General features: G+C 36.8%; 1 protein-coding gene across 5 annotated transcripts in view; it reads right to left on the bottom strand.

The window, feature by feature from the left end:
* slc8a1b (solute carrier family 8 member 1b) overlaps positions 1-23,313 on the bottom strand; it is a 123,008-nt gene that overhangs the window by 57,112 nt on the left and 42,583 nt on the right. For 2 of the 5 annotated variants that reach the window (XM_019120185.2, XM_019120183.2), the window contains exons 1-2: positions 21,850-22,193; positions 18,684-20,530 (exon numbers count right to left, since the gene is read on the bottom strand). In XM_019120185.2, coding sequence (XP_018975730.1) covers positions 18,684-20,503 — 1,820 coding nt within the window. In that variant the 5' untranslated portion in view covers positions 20,504-20,530; positions 21,850-22,193. Of the gene's footprint in view, positions 1-18,683; positions 20,531-21,849; positions 22,194-23,313 lie in introns of those variants that run through there. The other 3 variants (XM_042742189.1, XM_042742188.1, XM_019120184.2) reach the window with 2 other exon arrangements.

The raw sequence follows: 23,313 nt of genomic DNA, 5'->3' as shown, positions 1-23,313 counted from the left end.
ACGAGTCAGCGCTGAAATTTATTCTGCTCTTGTGCATACTGTACATACAGTCAACATCAACTGTCTAATCGGTTTAAATAAAACAGATCTGAACCCTTTCAGTATCTCTCTCTCTTTCATGGTCAGTGTTTCTGTGAACTAGCGTATGTGTGTGTTTGAGTGCATGCATGTGTGTTTGAAATCCTGAGGGGCTGGGTTGTCTGCCCAGATAACCGAGTCTACCCTTCAACCTGTTTCATTATTTAAGACATGTTCTCCCTCGTTTCTCTCTCTCCCTCAAAAACTGAAAAGCAGAATGGGCAGAATAAGGTGTGAATGAATGAAAGTGTGAATAATATAAGACAGATATTAGAAATAAAAGAAAGAGTGAGTGAGTGAGTGAGAGAGAGTGTGAGTCCCTGGGATATCTATCTACTTGCAGTTGTTCATTTCAAGAGTGGAAGAGGAATAAACTGCCCTCTGGCTTCCCAGCATGCATCACCAATCCTAAAGTCTTTAAACTTAGCAACTAGATTTTCTATTTTTTAAAACTGCAAACACCCTTTGACACAACAAATTCTCAGTAAAGAAATTCACATAGGTTACACATGCCCAGCTGTTTAAGTTTTCATACAGGATGTAAATTTGCGTGTGCCAGGGCTCAATGTGGCCAAGCTAGCTTGCAGGTCTCAGCTCTGACATAAATGATTTGCTAACACAGTGTCCTAATGTGACAAGGCACAATGTTGACACGTTTCCAGCAAAAGATGAACTGTGTGTCCGGGTTGAATGTGAATAAGCCTGTCACTTGCAGCAAGAGTCAATCGTAAGATATTTTGAAATTAAATTTAAATTACAATACAGTGCAGCAGTCACTGCCCACTTTTTGATTCCTGAAGTATCCCCATTCATTTTCTACATTGAGAAAAGTCTTTAATTAGTGTTCTAAGGCATGAACCAAATCAATCAGCTTTGAGATTATGAAGTGTTTGAAAATCAAGAGACAAGACAACGGTGAAAGAATGTGTATTTAATATCTTTTGTAAAACAATGAATTACTCAGTCCATTAAGCATTGTGAATGGCATAATCAAAGAAAAATCAATAGTACATTTAAAAAAAATTGATTATTAGTATAAAAAGCAATATATTAGAAAATGTGATTATGCATGATTTGCAATGCTTCATAGGAGTTCACTGCTCTGAATGCAGTTTTTGTTTCTATGGTAACAGCAGCTTCTATAATTGTTCGATTGAAAGAGTTTCCCATTTCAGGATTGTTGTAGTTCTTCGATTCAAATCAGATACATTACTTTTTTTTAAGAAATAAAACTGAAATCACATTGTGGCTTCTGCCCAAGCATATATTGCCATTTAACAATATCGGAGATCAATGTATGACTGTCTTGAAAGGTAATACTGAATATTACTGTTAAAGACTTTGACATTGGTGAGGTTTTTTTTTTTATGTTTTTGAAAGAAATATTTTATGGTCACCAAGCCTTATTTATTTAATCAGAAATACAGTAAAGCAGTAATATTGTGAAATATTAGGAAAAAAATTATAATAGATATTTATATGTACAATTTATAAATTGCTGAATTTTCAGCAGCCATTACTCCAGTCTTCAGTGTCACGTGATCCTTCAGAAATCATAATATATGGCGCTAAAATTAAACAGTTCTGCTGCTATTTTTTCCAGAATATAAAAAAACAAAACAAAACAAAAAACAGATTCTTCAAACAGAACCAACCCCCCCCCCCCCAGAAAATCTGAAACAAAAATCTTTTATCAAATATTATATGTTTTTACTTTAAATTTTGATCAATTTTATGATTCCTTGCTCAATAAAAGTATTAATTTCTTTTGTAATAATAATAATAATAAATAAATAAAAATCATACAGACCCCAAACTTTTGAAAGGTAGTAAAGCAGGGACATTTTTTGATACATTAATAAGAAAATAAAATGTATTTTTTTGCTTTTGGTCGCCTCTCCACACAAACCACTCGGGTTTTCCATAGCCTCTACTAAACAAAATGAATCACACATTATCAGATTTATTCCATAACCTGCTCTTGATGCTTGCGTTAGCGCTCAAACACACCCATGCTCCCCATAGAGTGCATCCTCTCTGCGCTTTCATAATTACCCTGTGTTCCATCACAGAATGTTTGGCATTTATCACATTTCAGCACACAGCATGATATCCTCTCTTGCTCTCTTTCGTCCTCTCCTTCTTTCTCACTCTAATATAAGAAACTTGGCTGCACCTGTCAGGGCTCTTATATAACACTACAGTACAATACAACATCCCTACTGCAAAACAAACATCTGATCTGATGCTGAGAACATTTATCGTGCCATGGCAAGACGTGAACAGATCCAACCCTGCTTTACACGTTACTGAATCAGGAGATGGTGCATCTAAGACAAAAACCAGGGGAACACGTGTGTGTTGCCAGGGGCCTGAGGAGACATCTATAAATACGTTTGTGAACCAGGCCAGAGCGGAAATAGGGAAATGAAGCAGGACAACCTCCACTGAGCCAGGACTAGAAAAGAAAGAGTAAGACAAAGACAAGACTAACAAAAAGAGAGAGATATTAACTGCTTTATATAACACATGACATCTATTCAGGGAATAAAAACATCACAAATTAGATGTCTTTCATATCACAGTTTTTTCTTAAAGACACCGTGGGGCCACGGCCCCTCCAATTTTAGTCCCCTGATCCAAGTAGCCTAAATAAGTAATATACTTAAGTAACCTTTTGGAGAATTTCTATACTTTATTACAGTGATACTGAAACAGAATATTTTCCAAGGCAAATACATACCTATAACACCTGACAATTTCATTTAAACCTCTAATATACAAAGTACATGATGTGCAAGTCATCATGACTAAAATCTTCCCTCTTTTTTGTCCATTTTACTGAGCTTTCCTGATAGAGCACATTAGATACAGAAAATCTACATATATGTTTGTGATTTCTGGAAGTTTCATAGATTAAGCTGTTCATTAGCACTTCTCAATTGAGGGAAAAGAATGATCTCACAAATCTACTACTAATACTACTGTGGTAAAGACTTGGCTTATGAATATGAATTAGTTTTCAGGATTAGGAGGTTCATGGATTTTACCCAGCAATGACAGCATGACCAAATTAACCAAATATTAATGAGATATTAATAACAAGTCACATGAAGTCACAAGTCCATAGGAGTTTCACAAACAAAAGCAAAAAAAAAGAAAAAAAGAACCCGTAATCTAATCTGCATACTGTATGTTTACTGTAATTTTCAAGAACATACATTTTCTATCAGATTACAGTATTTCAAGACACAATTATCTGGTATGTTCTATTCTAAAATTTTGTAGCTTTATAGTCTTACTTTATGCAAACACTGTTTCTATCTGTCTTTTCCTCTGGAAAACTGAAGTTTGAAAATAAAATAAACTAAAATAATAATAAAAAATACATAAAATAAAATAAAGGTTTGAATGACTTAAGTGTGAGTACTGTAACCTGGGTAAACCAATAGACACAACCTTTACCAAATTGCAAGCAAAAGCAAAACCTCTTATAAAAATGGCAGCAGAAACAACAGCTGGCATTTTAGTGGAGCTAAAAAGCTCTTAACGATTACAAAACAGAATGAGACACTATCAGGGGATGTGCTCCCAGAATTCACTAACAACTAACCTACACACACACTCTCTCTCTCTCATTCACACCGCTACTGGACAGTCAGTACCAAGAGACACTAACAGGATAGCGGACAGACCACAGTGGCACCCTGACATGTTTCAACCCTGCGACTCACTGATTGCGACTGTGTGTGTGTGTGTGTGTGTGTGTGTGTGTGTGTGTGTGTGTGTGTGTGTTGACTGAAGGACAGGCTGATTGCTGTGTCTTCATTTTAACCTTTCAGACAACAGAATAAGTGGTGTTATAAGAGCCTTTCCTGCTTCTGTAACAAGCCACCCACATCAGTGTGAACTGACAGTACCTTATCAAGTTTTCCCACTCTGATGCCGTTTGATAACCATAGATGTACTCATACTTTAAAAATATGACACATCATGGGAGAACAGTTAAAAACAGAGACAGAATTTGCCATTCAGAGATCTCTGACATGTTCTGTGTGTCACTGCCAATCATACCTGGGGTGTATATTTGAATTTTAACCCAGTGTGTATGTATGTGTGCGAGAGAGATAGAGAACCACACATGCACACACATTTCCAATGGGAGATGTGTAATGATGTTCTGTCAATAGAGGGTGAATCTTTCTGTCTAATCCTTTTAGAAAACTCTGCTAAAGCCAAATGAGCAGTAAATGGAGAACAGAGAGAGAGAGAGAGAGAGAGAAAGGGACAGAGAAAAGGTGGATGAATAATGCAGTTGCACAGCACATCCTCTTGAGCCCTCTAGACATCAAATAAAGGTATAAACACTAACTGCTTGAATACACACATACTCAGATGTGCACACACACACACACACACATACACACACACACACACACGTTTACCTCACAATTTAATTAAAGATATACCATAGGCTTTTGGGTTTTTTTTTTACAGGGAAAGTGTGTAATTTCTGTGCCATTACTGATCTGCAAAATCAATAACTGTTTCCAAACAGGTTTCCCAATCAGTCCCACTAGTGTTCTTTTAACTTCGGAGGACTATAATTTCTCTAAAATGTAGCTGTATGTAAATGTATAGAATCACAAACATAAATTGAAGACTTCACAATTTAAACACTTGTCTGATATATATATATTAGTGTTGGGCGATATGCTCAGTTTTCATATAATCCTATGAGATCACAGACATAGGATATTATCGTGCTAATTTATTTAATTATTTATTTACTTAGTTTCATTGCCAGAAAATGAACCAGCTCCAGCATAAGGCTAAAAGCAGCCTAATGTTTTTAATATGACTGAATTTGTATTTAGCGTGATAACAAATGAATAGATACATTGTAAGTTACTAATTATAATGCTTACACTTCCTCAGTTATTCAAAAAGCAGCTGAAAAATAAAATGAATATGCATTGCAGAATGAGATTGTTGTCTTTTTTTAGCTGGTCATCTAGCCTGGTCCTAGCTGGTCAGCAGGCTGGTTTTTAGAGGGGTTTTAGCTGTTTTTTTTCCCAAACGAACAAAGAACATTACATTACCAAAGAACATCATCACAAGCTCAGTCTAGCACGAGTTTATGCACTTTAAAAACACTCTCGTTATAATCAGTGAATCTACACTGTATGATGAATAAATCTCTTATACTTGCATCGCACGTACATCTGCACTTTGTTGTTTATGATGAGAGAATTTGTGAGTCAGAATTCAAGTCAGCGCCCTCTGAACAATGGAACTCCGCTGACTGTTTCATTGATGACTCATCTGAACGCATCTGATTGGTCATTGCATTCATAAGCTCAGCATAATCGTATGTGATTGGTTATAACATGCAACACTGTAAAAACGCGGAAAAAGAAATATAATGCAACAAATAAGCCCTAATATTAATTAGATACTACTACTAATCTGATGATAATAATAATAATAATAATAATAATAATAATAATAATAATAATAATAATAATAATAATAATAATCGTCTTGCTATTCTCAAAGGCATCAGCCACAGGCGATGTCTCTGACTATCACTGATACACGGTACTATTGTCACAAACTTAATATATATATATATATTAACCCAAACTTAGCCCGGGGTGGGGCTAGGTTTGGCCACCTCACTCATAATGCAGAATGTCTTTACGACGACATCAAATGGAAGACTTTTAAGATAAGCAACGCACACTCTACTTCGCCTCAGCGACAGGCACAAGTCAAACTAGCGCGGAAACGGTACAGGTGATAAGGCAGCTTTAATAGAACAACAGTGAACTGCAGTCAGAGGTTTTGTCAGGCCACATGTCAGTACGATTTTCCTGTCCTGTCAGCCATTGTACTGTGCTTGTAGTGAATGGTCTTCAAATGAATGCACAAATACAGCAGCACATGCTTTAGCCTGTATCATTTCATTTTAACGTGCGGATGAAAATTTGATCATGCGTGTCAGATTCACATCATGTTCAGCAGTGGCAGCTCTTAAAGTAATAGCAGCCAAATAACCCAATAACCCAACTGCTGTGATGTCTGTTAATCAAAGAACAAGAAAAACAAAAACGGAAATCAATAACTTTTGTAGCTTAAAGGCGTCATCTAAATTTAATTTAGAATTTAATGTTTAATAACTTTATTGAATTTCTGTTTGTTTCCTATTTGCTGAGGTGCACAGGTAAATATGACATTTATTATAAGGGGTTTATGTGAAGAATGTTTTAAGTTTTATATATATATACACACACACACACACAACTAAAGCAATTAGCACATAACAAAATTACAAAAGTAAAATTAAAATGAAAACTGAAAATATAAAGACAATTCCAAATATTAATACAACTATAATAGTATTAAAAAACCTTACTTAATACTATTAATGCATTAAATAAGGTTGATACATTCAACAAGTAATGTGCTACCAGATCACCCATCCAGTGAAATGTACACAAAACACAGATGCATTTTCAAGTGTTTATGCACATTCTGGGGGAATTCACAAAAACATGAGGGAGTTATGCAAATTAAGTAACAGTATAAACAGTCCCAAAAAGTGCTGCAATATGCACAGCACAAGTCCACATTGTGCTGATTAGCTCCGGTTTGTGGAGAATGCATCAACCCAGCATATCAGTCCACACCTGCAATCAAGTGTCTTGAATTACAATGACTTAACTGAAATACTCAGTGGGAATTTAGTGCATGGTTAACCTGGACTGCAGGTAATGAGTAAACAAGGTTTTTTCACTGAAATACAGCATGCAAAAAAGATGAATGATTTAGTTATTTTGCCCCGTCTGTATTTTTAGTGTGTGCATGCTCACAAACATAAAATAGCCTTTTTGAACCAGTACACAAAACACTGTACATCTCTAAACACACAGAGAGATACTGAAGTACCAAAAAAAAAAAAAAAAGAAGAGAAGATTAATTTGACCACAGTAAAACACCACCGATAGGCACACAGATAAGAACACTCTGACTTTCCACATAATGGAATACATCAGATGTTAAGTGTTTCATTAATTTAAACGGTGTGTGTGACACAACCACATAAACAAGAGTTGAGGGTTTAAACATAACTCCACCAGTGTGACCCATAACAAACACACACACAAACACACTCACATGGCTCATCTCTCCCTCCTATTTCCATAGAACAAAACTTTGGGAAAAAAGTCTTTAAGATGAAAAATAGTTACAGTTATAAAGTATAGATTATAACGGTGTTCAGCTTTTTATTGTGTTACTTTAATTGCCTTTTTCTCATTTTTAAGAGGTTCAATTAAAGTTTTTAAAGGTTAACTTAGATAGAAATCCCCTTTTCTGAGCCTTGCCAGACTTTTTAACTTTCACACTATTAAAAATTGTATAAAAAGTGGCAGGAAATTTATTTTTTGTACTTTGTCCTAAGACTATGTACAATTAAATATACTGTATATACAGCATACACACTACTGTTCAAAAGTTTGGTATCAATAAGATTTTATTAAATAAATTAATACTTTTATTCAGCAAATTTGGTATCAATAAGATTTTATTAAAGAAATTAATACTTTTATTCAGCAAGTTTGGTATCAATAAGATTTTACTGAAGAAATTAATATTTTTATTCAGTAAGAGTGCATGAAATTGATCAAAAGTGACAGTAAAGGTATTTACATTGTAACAATTTTTTTTTAAATAAATGCTGTCCTTTTGAACTTTCTATTAATCAAAGAATCCTGAACAAATGTAACATGGTTTACACAAAAAAAAATTAAAAGAACAATTATTTGATAATAACAAGTAATGTTTCTTGAGCACCAACTCAGCATATTAGAATGATTTCTGAAGAATCATGTGACACTGAAGACTGGAGTATCATAAGAATAAATTACAAATATTAAAATATATCAAAAGAGAACATTTTTTAGTGTATTTTCGATCACAAAAATGCAGCCTTTGAAACATATTTAAAATCTTATCCCCAAACATAAAGGGAATTGACTATTGTCTAATTGTTGTCCAACTTAAAAAAAAAAAAAAAAAAAAAAAAATTATAATAATAATAATAATAATAATAATAAAACATAGATAAAAGTAAAGGCCTACTTTTTCCACATCTCAAGTAGTCAAAAGTGGCTGAATTGGAGGATCACTCACATGCTGCACTGTGTGAGCGTTCTTGACATTGCCAAAAGACTTGTTTATGAAACTAAAAGATGAAATCAAACCAAAAAAGGTGTAATATTAAATATGAATTAGAATCTAAACATTCTGCCCTTCTCTCTCTGTTATTCCTACCCCTCTCAGTCTTTTTTCTCCTCCTCCTGCCTTTCTTCTTCTATAATGAGGATGGATCTCTTCTTGTGCTTGTTTCAACATCATGAATCTAAAGCTGAGCTCATTACTGAACCCGGGACATTTAATAACCTCCTTTCCAGAGAGCTAATAAGCATTAATGCTCCTTCCTTCGCTCCAGGCCAGAATGTGAACTGACATTCAGCAAATCACTTGTGTCGGCCAGAGGAATCGCCCTCACTTTCAGCCCAACTTGGGGAACTTCGCCGTAAAAAGTGCCATATCCAGCTGCGCCTGGATTTGTTCAGAAAGAAATGGGACCTGCGGGCCACCATAGATTAGTGCGGGAAGTTTTAATCTTTCGAAAACGTCACAGGAGAAAGATCAGCAGCTTAAAAGTTCCACTGCAGAAGGCGAAAGGCCAACTTGAAAGAAGGATGATAGCTCAGACTTTGTGTGTTTAAGTGTGTGTGTGTCATAAGTCTGGTAAAGGTGTGTAAAATTGATCTAATCCAGGGGGATCGGTCTCCACCGGCAGCAGGATTTTCCTGCTCCACTAATCTTTAAAGAGAACCATGCCAATGTTTCCACATGCACCAGCTCATTTATAAAGCACCCCTTTTTTTGCCTCTCTCCCAGTGCTATTTTCTCCCCCTTGTTTCTCTTTCCTCATTTGTAACCTGTAGAACGGCAGCCACTCTATCACGTCTGTTGCTTAGTGATGACTTTTTGTAAGTTCAGCTCTCTCTCTTTCTTCATACATATAGACAAACACACTAACTCACTGCTCCTGACTGAGCCTTACTGCGCCGCTCTGGATTTAAGGGGGTCATATCTCACACTTTCGTGGCATTTTATTATTTTGTTCCTCTGAAGTCAACTTACATTGGTTGCTAAAGGTTTCTTGCACCATAATTCAGTTTTTGATGACTATTTTCCACACGCTTCCATCCTCAGGCTGTTTTTTTTGTGCTATACCTTTAAGACTTCCAAAGAACGTCTGTTTTGATTGGCTAACTTCTAAGCAAGCGAAAAGAATAAAGTTATTAATTTTCATCTCATGTACTGATTCTTACGAGTTGGTATTAATAGGATCAACCTATTAAAATTAAAAATCTGTCATCATTAACACACTTTTATGCCATTCCAGACCTGTATGTCTTTCCGTGGAAAACAACAAAAGTTTAGTTTTTCTGTTTTTTTTTTTTAAATTTATTTTTTTGGTTTTGTTTTGTTTGTTTTTTTCATACAATGAAACAAATTTCATTTTAGTGTGAACAATCTTTACATTTATTTTTTTATTTATTTATTTATAAAGACGGGAGTTTTATATTACTTTTATTTTAGTAAGTTTGCAAAGCATTTAATTCTGTAATGAAGATGCACCAGTTAGTGTAACAAATTTTGCTTTAATTACAGTATTCAATTAAGACCAAAATAAATGAGTAGCGCTGTGAAAAAATAATCAACTACTATCATTCCTTCTATTCTAATAATGAGTAAGCCAAAATAAATAAATAAATAAATTAATTAAATAAATGAATAAAAAACAGTAAGCAATTCACTCTATAATTTTTTACACAACATATTCGATTAAAATCACAAAGTATGCATGCAATACAAATTTACCTGACCTCCTCAGGAAAGAAAACTGGCCCTGTACAAACAGTGCTTTAGTGTATTTTTACACAGTAAATCAAACTCTGCAATTTCACCAGAGTAAGTAAAAGCCTGTTTTCCATGATATGCACCCTTTAACCATTTCCTTTTTAATCCAGACACATTCATTCTGAGTTACTGGATGAAGGAGTGATTTTTTCCCCTCATGTTCAGGTCCTAGACTGAATCTGCAGCCTTTTTCCACTTTCTCTGCACTTATTTTTATCAAATATCTGCAAGACTCTGTAAAATGGTTGTTGTTAAAACATTGCATTAAATGCAGCTGAGAGTACTGCACTTGTACTGGCAACTGAAATAATGAACAAATTACTTCATAAACAAACAAAAAAGGAACCGGCGTATGCATGAATGATGGACGTTTCAATTCATGTGGAAATCTGCATAGGTCAACATAAAACATGGGAACAAGGCCCAGGTAGGAAAGAGAAAGAGAGAAGAAGAGACCTAAGAAAAGAAGGGTCCTACTCTATTATGTCCAAACACTCTCTTAAGGGGAATTAAGCATGCACACACAGACACATGCAAGTGTGTGTGTTTTCTAGTTACAGTAAATAGTAATAGCAGAAGTAACCCCCACCTGTTTGCTCAGCACCTGTCAGGGAAGCTGAAACACAACAAACATTCCACCGCCTTCTCCTCTTCTCATTTTCTCTTTCTTTCTCATTTCTCCAATCATATATTAACTTCTCACACACCTATGTGAGAAAGGACTCGCACCAGTGTGACCATAACAAACAAACACACACACACACACACTGACAGAGAATCATGAACCAGAAAGACCATAAACACCTTTTCACATACACACACATAGAGAGAATTAACTAAAAATAAAGTGAAAAAATATGATAATGAAAAAACAAAACAGGGTAGTACATATGAAAATAAGCTGTCTCACTAAGTGCAACATACAATTTTATTTGCCCACTCCGTTGTCATACAAGTGATTGAATTGAGTTAAAAAAAAAAAAAAAAAAAAAATATATATAATAAAATATATAATATTTATATATATATATATATATATATATATATATTTGTATATCACATAATTTATATTTATAATATATAAAATATATGTAATGTATAAAACTGCAATTCACTTGTGTAACTTGTAAAACATTTAATGTAATACAAAATATATTATGTAATATGCATATTATTTTATATATCATATACATAAATACTACATATATAATACAATGTAATATAAATAAATATGATGTAATATATAGTACATATGTATATTATTTTACATATACTATATTATATTATATTAAATCTAAATATACAAAAAAACAAATCAAATGGACATCGGTTTATGGCAGTACACATTTAGTTATATAATATAATATAATATAATATAATATAATATAATATAATATAATATAATATAATATAATATAATATAATATATATATATATATATATATATATATATATATAAATAATCTGTTATATATTTTTATTAAACTATAAAGCTTTTATTTATAATCACATATTTAATTATATTGATATTTTACATATATACATGTATCCATTATCAATATCAATAGTTAATTTAAATAATATACTTACATTATATACTGTATCTTATCTCCAGATGTGGCAATTATTTCTTAAGGACAGAAGTTTGTTTAAATCCATAAGCCCTAAATATTAGAGTTCTTAAGAGTGAAAGAAAGCAAGCAAGGAAGAAAGAAAGAAATGAAGGCAGAAAGCGCTGATAGAGCTGAAAGGGGACTGGAGCGAGGGTGACAGTGACAGTATGTCGGGGTGTTCATTAGTGAGGCTTGACTCAGCTCTCGGGGTGAGTGAGGGTTCAGGACATCTGACAGAAACACTCCCTTCCCACCTGCACAGGAAGCTCGTGCGCTAATTGAAACATCACTGTTAATAACCCTCTCATTACAGACTCTGCCCAGAATGCAACATTTTTCATGCCACTGTCAGAGTGAGAAAAAGAGACGGAGGCAGAAAGACAGACACCAAAAGACAGAAGCAGAGAAAAGCAAGAAAGTATCTGAGGAGACCAATATGAAATCTTGGTTAATATTGGTTTCATTATTAGCATTAAATGGAGTGCTACTATACACAGTTACATATTACAGGCTTTACACATCATTAAGAACTGTAATCAGCTGCACTCATTACTTTTAATATCATAATGGCTTTCAAATGAACGAATGACACTTCCAGGTGAAGTGGGATTTTTTTTCTTTGCTCCATTTGTTAAAGGAAAATAATATATAAATATTTTTCCTGCAACATTTAATTGAATACTATCACTCTTAATTGTCAATTATGAGACAGCTAATAGCCTTTATGAGCATTTAAAGTGTGTGCAAGTGTGTGCAAGCATGTCTATGAGTGTGTGATTGAATGCATTACTGCATTGTGTTACACATGGCACATTGCAAATCTTGACGGCCTGCTCACAAAACAATGAGACATTCAGTTCATTCAACACAAAAGTGTTTATAAAATGATATTGATTATAACTGTAGAAAGTCATTGATATTAACTCTTAAACACATTTCTCTTAATTTAGCCTTTTCTGTGCTAAAATATTTTGTTACATTTTGAAGATTTTTTTGAAGATTTTGAGTCACAATTTATTAAAGAAATAAAAACAAAACAAAAAATATAAAACTATATAACTAATGTGTCTGTACTAATAGTCATCAGTGAATAATTTGAATGTGTGTATATATATATATATACACATTCAAATTATTCACTGATGACTATTAGTACAGACACATTGCATTCCTAAACATCAATTGCAATCTTGAATCTTGTTAAAATATTTTGTCTGTATAACATTAAAACTTCTATGAAAACACACGGTATATGCACCACAATTGAATTAAATTTAAAATCGAACCAAATTTATCCAAAGTCCTTCTTACTCATAATGGTGTTAGAATGACCCCTGCATAGGAACGGGTGCGTCCCTTACACCAGTGTGTGTGAGCCTGTGTCTGCATGTGGTGTTTGAGTGTGTGTGCTGCGTGAATGTTCTTGTTATGCTTTTTCCTGCAGCTGTTATTGGCTCTAATGAGAAAGAGCTGATTTACACTTCAAACCTGACCCTGTGTCTCTCTCTTTCTCTTTCTCACTTTACCCCCTATAGATTTCTCTCTCTTTATATCTGTCGCCCTCTTCATCTCTCTTTCTTTTTCTTTACTTCCTGCCAAAAAAATGGCACTTACCAAGCAACAAATGGCTTTGGCAGGTAAATAAAATTACTTGCCATTTAGGCAGTAAGTCAAACTGCAAGAATGACCTTCACAAATGTTAAGTCTTTTAAATAAAATCACCTAGAAAAAGCAAACATCTTTTTATTTTGCAATTTGTGCATCTCCTAAAACTTCTTTTTTTCAGAAGTTTATCTATGACAACATTGTTTAAATTTTTTGTTCTCCAAACCACAATGTGGAGACATAAAATAGAAGAGCTAGAACTAATATGCAAGAAAAAACTATTAGATATTTCCAGGAAGTATCAACTATAAAATATTTACAATTAGCATATTGTATTTCTAGAAGATTTTTTTATATATAAATAGAATAAAATTAAGGCAAAATTTAAATTCATGACCTGGTTGTTTCAAGATGTCTACCTAGACAGCACTCATTGGGCATCATAGTATGTGAGGCTTAAAATGCTGTCTACGTAGGCAGCTCAAAAGGTTTTTAAACCCATATTTGGTGTTATATTTTTTCATCAGCTAATCAGTTCTCAACACATTTCTCTCTCCCTTATGTTTAGCCTTCATTTCTTCCTTCTTTCATCTCATTCTGAGCCTGTCCAGCGGGACGGTCTGATGATTAAGTTGTCAGATACAGATACAGATGTCATTTGTCATACCATTTTATTACTTGCACCTGCATGCTTTTTGTATTTACACACACATAATCCCATAAAGTTGTCGGCTTTATCTGATCTAAAGCTTATCTTAAGGACATCGTACCAATGGCTGCTTCAAAATGACATACTACATCAACATACACACATAGACACACAAATACATGACCATGTGCAAACCTGCAAATAACAGATGCACCAGCATTATCATGACTGTTCCTGCCATCCACTGCCCTGGCATTTCATGAACACAAATGTCAAATTGCCAGTTAGAGCTGATAATGCAGCGGTACTCTGAATCTGTGTTATATCATTAAAGTGGGATCTGGTAGAAATGAATATAAACCAGTGTTGAGCAAAATTCAGAACTGAATAATTGGAATCCTTTCAGTGCTGAGTTGAAGTTTGAACTGAATAGCCACATCACTCAAAGCTGAATTGGCATGACAGGAAGAAGAAAGAAGGAAATGAAGTGTTCTTCCATTCAGAGCCACAAAATATAATTTATTTCATAGGATTAAATAGATCAACTAAATTCACATTCATAAAAGTGAAGTTTTAAAACATCTACCTATCTGTCAGTAAGCTCTACAAATTTTTAAAAATATTTTTTTTCTTCAAAACTTTAAAACAAACCTTTGTTGAGTCATTATTCAGAATTTTAAATTGCAATTCTGCATTCTATTTGATACATCAAATTAAATTTATTAAAATTCAGAAATTGAATTTAAAAGTTAAAGTCATTAAATGCAAAAACATGAACGACATTAAATACCGTATAAAACACTCATTAGCAGACTCAGGGAGAATTTTTATCTGAATTGTTTGTGTTCATTTCAGGGGAAATCTGCAGGACTGTATGTATTGTGAGCCAAAAGAATAATCAATAACCAGAACATTTCATGAGCAAACAAGCAATGATCAGGGGATGCATAGGACATTGTGATTGACAGGTGTTCTAGCTCTGCTGAAATCTGCTTATCAGTTAATGCCAGCGCTCCTGACTCTCGGAATAATCCAATGGGAGCAAAGAAACTACAGGCCTGCGAGGAGCTCAAACTTTAGTTCTGTTTTTTCTCTTACAAACTGCAACACTGAAATTAGGGTGGAGTTTGCCTCTGGCTCTGGGATGTAGATCATCTATTTTCTCATTCCTTTTTCTTTTTTTTTCCTTTCTCTTTTCCAGAGCAATCAATTCAGCCTTGCATCTGGGTTTTGTTCAAGGGCATCGCAGCACGACGGTGCTTTACAGTAGAGGTCTTCTCGGGTCCTAAAATCTGTACTCGACCCGAATTGACCCGAATCACTTCTGACCCGAACCCATCATGCATAAATATTTTTTTTTAAAGAAAACCCAGAGACAGACCTGATGGAATAAGACCCAAGTCCGACCTGACGGCATTTAATTTTGAACCCGAATGTGAACGGCATTGACTTGTGTACAGCCTGCAGCCCTGCAGTGAGTCAGGAGAAATCCCAGTGACCTGCTGACTGATTTGGCCGCCTCTCCATTACTTTGATTTATTTATTCAATTTATTAATAGGCTACTTTATATTAGTGCCTGCCTGATGGATACAAGTTATTTCTGAGCTAGGCTTTCAATTGTGACCAGTGGATTTGAAAAATAAACATGATCGTTTGATCAAAAATAAATCGATAGCATAATAATTCATGGATTCGCTAGTGTTGTCTGCAACCTGATCTCCAGTGAAAGGCTTCTGCACACAAAAAAAGAAAAGCCATGTATGAACAGGCAGCATAATGAAGCAAGTGGATTTTCCTGATGGATCTCATAATAATCTATAAGATGATTTCTTTGTACAAGGTTCCAAAGGTATGCTCTATTTCTATGTGCGTTCCTCACTTAACACGAAAGTGAAAGTAGCCTATACGCATTCGGGATAGTTTAAAAGAATAATCAGGTCCATTTGGAAAAAGCATGTTTATTTTAAATTACCAGAGACCTGAGGCTGCTAATACTGAACCCGACCCCTGTCCGAGGTACTCGTCGAAGTTCTGGACCCGAACTCGCTCGGGTTCCGAGTTGGACCTCTGGTTTTCAGATCCAAGTGGACCTATGAAGACCTCTACTTCACAGCCTTGTCTTCCTCCATGAGATCTGGCCTGGAATTCTTAACATCCCATGTCACTACCAAAACACAACCATTAGACCCAGAAGCCACCACAATAAAGAGCATATTGAACTGATATTCACCACATGAATTTGAATCTAGATGATCTACCGTGTGACAGTGAGACCACACATTCATGTGACGAAAATAAAAGTCATGTGACTGCAGGCACATCTGTGATGTTAACAGTTTGGCACTAAAGAGAGATATTGGCAGTGCATTCTTCTTTCACTGACATCCAGATTGTTTCTAAGCATGGTCAAACACTGTTCTGGAGTGAATAACTTTCACAGGGCTGTATTTAGTAAACAGAGTGTCCAAACGGTTCCAAAAGGGCTCAGAAAGTGCAATGAATCATGGTCCTGCACAGTGAGGTAACCCTGCATTCCAGCCTTGTTCCACACTCATATTCCAGAATGCTGAGATAATGTTCTAATTATATGTTCTGGAAATTTTTAAGATCCCAAGGAAATCAAAACATCAGAGTTCTTGAATGTGCATTGAGCTGCAAGCGGCCCCAATCCTGTATACAGTCCTGAACAGTGCACAACACCCCCCTCCCCCCATCCCTTCATCATTTCATTACAGGAGTGTTATTAAAATCCACTTAAAGGCACGCACAGCTTTGCTCTATGGAAAGTATGCAACAGGCCAACAGGCCCCTAAAAGTCTGACCCTCAACATCTGCTTTGAATCTGGTTAAAATATACATGGCCTGTTACAGTTGGTCAATGTGCTTGCCTAACGCCTTGTATACCAGGGCAGATGGAGAGTTTTCTGTTTTAGCATATGTCTTATGCAGATGGGCTGATTATTCACTTTCAATAACCTTTGCTCAGGTGCAAGAGACATGTTTGAGATAGCTTTGAGGCTTCCCTCTCATGTCAAGCAACAGCTTGTCAGCAAACAACAAAACACACTCACACTTAGATCTGTAGCCTAGAAAATTGATGCTGTCATAATGTCAGCATGAGAAATCCATGGGTCACATGGCGAGGAACCTGTGTAAGAGGAGGGATTGTTTATGATAGCTTAAGGTGTTGTGGCTTACTGGGCTTGGCTGGTTTAACCCTTTAAACCTGAGGTGTCCCACCGGCAATCAAATTACTAAGCAAACCCTGAATGGAATTTAGGTTTAATAATTTTTCTCCTACTTTATTTCTTTCATGAGATATTGAACGTCAAATAAGAGTGATATGAAAAGTTTCCCTGGACCACACTAATTTTTCTTACATTTTATCAACTATTTCTCAGCATGAGAATATTCAAATGCAAAGAAAATATAGAGACATTTCTATCAGACAATACCTACCTTTTGACTCACCTTGCTACGGACTTGGAGTTATGAGTCATTATTTTTGTGTATGGCACTCAGAAAACAAGTTTTTAAAATTCCTTCAGGGAATCAAAAAAACAGCTAAACAAAAAGGCCGGTTTGTTTATACAAAATACTGTAACTTTTGGATACTTTATGCTATCCACACAATTTAAAACAAATTCAGCTAACATGCTGGGGAACATCATCAAAAAATAATTTTCCTCCTACCATATTTCTGTCCTGAGATATTGAATGTCAAATAAGACAGAAATGAAAAATTTCTCTTGAGCACTCAAATTTTTCTTACATTTTTCTCAGCTATTTCTCAGCATGAGAATGTCCTAATGAAATTTTTTTTATATATATTTTTTCCACAAAGTATAGAAAGTTTTCTATCAAACGATACCAACCTTTTGTTTCTCCTTGCTACAGTCTTCTAGTTATGTGTCATTATTTTTGTGTATGTCACTCCGAGAAAAAAAACATCAACTTCAGTGAGGCAAAAATGGCCTCAGGGCTTAAAGGGTTAAGTTAGTCTCCCAGCCTGGTTTAGCTAAGGTACCCAAAGCCACCCTAAACCAGCCTGACCAGGACTAAACAAGACCAGCTAACCAGCTCAGTCTGGTCTTAGATGTTTTGTTTTTCAACAGGTATTATACTCATGAGATCAGCAACACTCATGCATGCATCATCTCCAGAAACAACAAACTTGAGTCAGAAGCTGTAGCCAAAAGATGACTCATTAAACATTTACGAAGACTACACGAAGCAGTTGATAAAATAATAAATAAACAGAAAACAAAACAGCAAAACATCTGCCAAACAGAATATAATAATCATTATCATTCCCACTGAATCTTAGGTATCAGGCTTTGAGGCTGAAATATAAAGCAAGAGATTTGTGAAAGATACAATACATAAAGATGGAGAAGAGAAGAAGATGAGAAGTAGATATTGGGAGTTTCTTTTTGATGACATCCTCCATCGGCTGCTCTTTGCACATAATGCTTCTGACATCACGGTAACATCACAATGATGTCACACAGCAAAATACTTTGCATTAAGCATGCTGCTCCATCAAGCACATACAATTCAAAAACATCTTACATGCATTACATTCCTGTTCTGACAGGGCACTATACTAACACAAATGAAATTTAGACTCTCTTACACAGTTCTTCTTAACTATAATATTTTAGGAGTGACCCATCTGGACAGGAACCCAATTTTGTATTTTTTTTTTTACTGTAAATAGAAGACTATTACTTACAAGATTTCGTCGTTTTGGAACTCCAGAACACCATGGGAGTCTTCAAAGTCCTCTCCCCCTCCACGCGCAGTTCCCTCAATGGTTTTATATGGCAGTGAAACCACCCCACGGGCGCCAGATGTACGCAGTACCTTCACTTCCATGACACCCACACTCTCACTAATGTGGGTGACTGGCTCTTCAAATGTGAAGATTCCAGCATGGTCATCGTCAAAGATGGTGACTGTTGCTGTAGAGGGTACACCGAGCGTTGCGATGGTCTCCATGTGATTGGCTTCAGTGGTTTCTGGCTCATCACCCTCGTGAAGCACGCGGACATTGCTGAGGTGGATGAGGAAGTTCTCATCCTCTTCAAAGATGTCATCATCAATAATTCCAACTCGGATCTCCTTTTGCGTCTCACCTGGCTTGAAAACAACAGTGCCTTCTGTGAATTCGTAATCTGAGCCGGCGTTTGCGGTTCCATCTTCTGTGCGGAATTCCACAGACACCATCTGGTTGAGATCGCCTCCACGTCGGATCACATTCACCGCCACAGTTCCACAGTTTTCCAGGCACTGGTAAGAGCCAGGGTCAAAGAAGATCTTTGAAATCGGGTCATTCTCTCCAGTGTCACTGCGCACCTCTTGCATGCTCACTGCTTTACGAGCTTGGTCCGCCGCATGCTTCTTCAGAATGTTACCTGCTCCGGTCATTAAGCGGGTCGCTTGGCATCGGTAGAATGCACGGCTCTTCTGCTGCTGGCTGAGCACCTGGTAATTAGCAAGTTCAATCAACTGCTCCACCTCTTTATCGGGATGTTTCTGCTTCAGTTCCTTCAGGATCTTTGCCATTTCACGTCTTGCTTCCTCATCATCTAGATCTTTGTCCTCCAATTCCAAAGCCAGAGTTCCATCCAAGAAGTCCACTGCGTGAGAGTTCAGCATCTTTCCGTCCATCTCGATATCCACCTTGGATGGCAGGGGACGGTCCCCCTCCGTCTCGATGATCATGCCACGGTGCTTGCCAGCTCGGTAGCGCTTGTAAACATACTTGTAAAACAGGAGGCGGCGGTCAGCGATCCAAGCAAAGACCACGCAAATTGGAAAGAAGAAAAGAGTGAGAAGACCTTCCCACACCTGGACGATGCCCGGCGAGATAACAGCCAAGATCAGGTAGAGCCACAAGTAAGCGAAGATGCTCCAAGCGGCGGTGACGAAGAAAACACGCAGGTGTTTCACTTTGCGATGCTCTCCATCGGGCACCACATAGACACAGATGCCAATAATGACGAACATGTTGAAAGCTGCACTGCCGACAATGGTAGAGGGTCCGAGGTCACCAGCTTCAAAGTTATGACCGCACACTTCAATGACCGAGAGCAGGATCTCAGGAGCTGAAGACCCCAGAGCCATGAGGGTGAGGTTGGACACAGTTTCGTTCCAGACGCGTACTGTTGTAGTGGTCGTTTCACCATTGGGTTTCTTAATGGTGATCTCCTTCTCCTGAGAGGTGATTACCTCAATGGATGCCATGAAGCGGTCAGCAATAATCGAAACTCCCAGAAACATGTATACCATTGCCACAAAGTAAACCGTGGCTCGGGCTACCTTGTCTCCAGACGAAGGGTTTGGGGGCTCCCACATAGGAAGGATGACTCCTGGGGCACATGTAGCTGAACCACCACAGCTCAAAGACTTGTTGGAAGGAGAACTATGATCCTGGCTGTGGTCTGAAACATGTTCCGCTGTCACATGGTGGACATTGTAGAGCAGTATCACCATGAGGACTAGACACTGAAAGCTCAGGAAGAGGCGTGGGGAGGTCTCACGATGCCTCATCGTTCCTTACTCGGCGGCAAACTTCTGCTATAATAGAAAGAGAAAAGGGGGATGAAGAGAAAAATAGATCAAGCAACTATTGAAATGAAAGCAGGACACTGATCACCAACAAGCACCGACACACGTGTTCTCAAAAACTGTTGCATTATTACGGCATGTCTGACACTGATTCAAGGCTGACATTTTTGGATCATTTCATCAGCATTTGCTGAAAGGCACGTTCCCAAAATGTCAGGTTAAAAAAAAAAAACTTGTTCTGGAGCATCTGTACTTGATTATCTATTTATCAAATTTGTTTATCAAATCAATCATCAGGTTTATTGCAACAGAATGCATAAACAAGTCCAGATGCTCCCTTAAGCCTAGTGCTCAACAATATTACATTCTGCTAGTTGTTTCTCGCTATTAGTCCAGAGTAGTTGGTTCCGAAAAATAATGCAGTGAAGTTCAGGTTGGGACGCTGCATGGTGCTTGATTGCAAGTAAGCAGACCTAACTTAAAACAATACCTGCAAAATGCATCATCATACAAAGGGTGGCAATCCGCCCCTGAGGCAAGAAGAAACACTTATCATGGTGCAAAACACATGCATGGGCACACACCCATAGTGTCACACACACTCTCATATCTGCAGTCATCAATGGGCATAGTGCACAGCAAAAGCTTGCATACATTACTCACACATTCATATGAAACTAAAACCACTAATCTTTTATTATGCCTACATAATTATGTAATCATACGCATTTCGGTAGCTTTAACGATCGTTTAACCTAGGTCGGTATAGCGATCTGGAATGCAAAAGAACCGAATACAGAGCGCTTTATTTCAGCACTGCTCAAATCTCGCTCACTCTCATTCACATCTACCGCAACCTACTGCTCTCATTCAGCACCTCTACCCCATCCACTGATGAAACATCTGTTATCCCACAACGTAAGCGATGCGGACACGCATCATTTCTTATTTGGGTGCTCTTATTGTTCGGATAAACGTTTGCTACGGTTGCATTAAGAGCTTTTTTCGTGATGTGCTCATAGATAGCGGGGGTTCTTGCAAAAATATCGTGTTTAATACAACTTTTACGTGCCCATCAGAATCCCGTAAAACGAGGTGAAGGCGAACGGCCGGTTAAGTCATCATCCGCGGGCCACTGCGGACCGGACCGGACCACACCGCACCGGACAGGCACGAGAGCGCACCTCTGTATGGATCACTCTCCCTAATGATGATATGAATGTGATACTCGGTTTGTCGGTGGCCCCTTATTAACCCTCGTGCAACGATATCGCCAGCATAGCTACATGCAAACCCATAATATATAAATATAAAGAGGGTCCTCTTACCGTAACGGTGTTCCGTAAAGTAGTCAGTCTGTGGGAAAACGGCAGCAGAAATGTTAGCGGAGACAGTGCGTGTCGGAAGCCTTCAGTAGTATCCCAGCTCGCATTAGTTTAGGTTTTTATATAGGAGATGCAGGAAAGATTAGCGACAGTATTACATGCACCCTTCGATTTCCATATACGCGTGTTTTTCCCCAAACAGACCCGTAGCGATCAAATATCTGATGCTTTATCTGCAAATCTGTGAGAGCTGAAATGTGCGTGCGAGATCTTCCTCATTCTTCCCTCTCTCGGCTGGTTCAGTGTGTGTGTCACTGGGTGCGTGAATGTGTGTGTGTGTGTGAGAGAGAGTGAGAGAGTGCGCGCGCTTGCAGCGGAGCCTCACGCTCTGCGTTCGGGAAGAGAAAGAGAGAGCGCAGGGATTCTGTTTCAACGTTTTTCTTTTTTTTTTTACTCTCCCGCTGTTGCCCTCTCTTACACACATGTATGAACGCAAACGGTCCTTTATCCGTGTTAGTGATGATCAATGAATGAATTATCAGTCACGGTGACCACGTGATACAATACCGGTTTCATTTGTAGTGGTGTAATACATCACACACTCGACATTTCATTCATTTTCTATACTGTACCCTCTCCAGCCGGCTGTATAAACCACACCATTCCATCATGAACGGGTTTGTCCAGTAGTAAAGCGGGAAATAACACTCATTCCGCGAATCAGTTATTTAGGTTCAGCACATTAAATTAGATTTTTTTTAAGTTCTTCTGCTCTATTCAAATAACTTTTCGCACAATTAGGGACAAATATTTCAAATAATTAACAAAAAGGGCGTCTAAAAGAGATGATAGTCAGGTCAGCAATTTGTTGACTTGTGAACCGCGCGGTTTAGGCTACGAATTGTTCAAATCAAAATTTAAACTTGCCTACTGAATGATCCGACTCAAAAGAACGATTCGTTAAATCGGACATCGCTCCTGAATGGAGATAAAATAATAATAATAATTATATACATACACACACACACGCTTGAACAAATGAATAGCTAAATAGGGTGAAATTCAGAAGTTCACATGCATGCGCGCACACATGCACTTTAATCTCTAATTTACATCTTAATTGCATCATTTCATTAAAACCTAAGCAGATCTCTTTGATCTTCACCCTTTTCTAAACGCAACCCCCTAGCTTTCTTTTTAAATTATTACATGTGCAACATAACTTTTTTCTAAGATGCTGATACATGTATCAAAATAATTCATCTGATATATACATATATATATATATATATATATATATATATATATATATATATATATATATATATATAAACATAATAAACAAAATGGCAGGTCATACATATCTGCATCAAAAAAAAGGAGAGAATTTTACAGTAATCTGTCTCTTGCTTTCCTGCTGCCTACCCACTTTTTTTGGTTTGGCTGCAATAACACATTATGTCAACA

This window comes from Cyprinus carpio, chromosome B17, assembly GCF_018340385.1.
Source record: "Cyprinus carpio isolate SPL01 chromosome B17, ASM1834038v1, whole genome shotgun sequence".
Classification (NCBI taxonomy): domain Eukaryota; kingdom Metazoa; phylum Chordata; class Actinopteri; order Cypriniformes; family Cyprinidae; genus Cyprinus; species Cyprinus carpio.
Note: the sequence above shows the minus strand (reverse complement) of the source record. Positions and strands in the feature narration are given on the sequence as shown.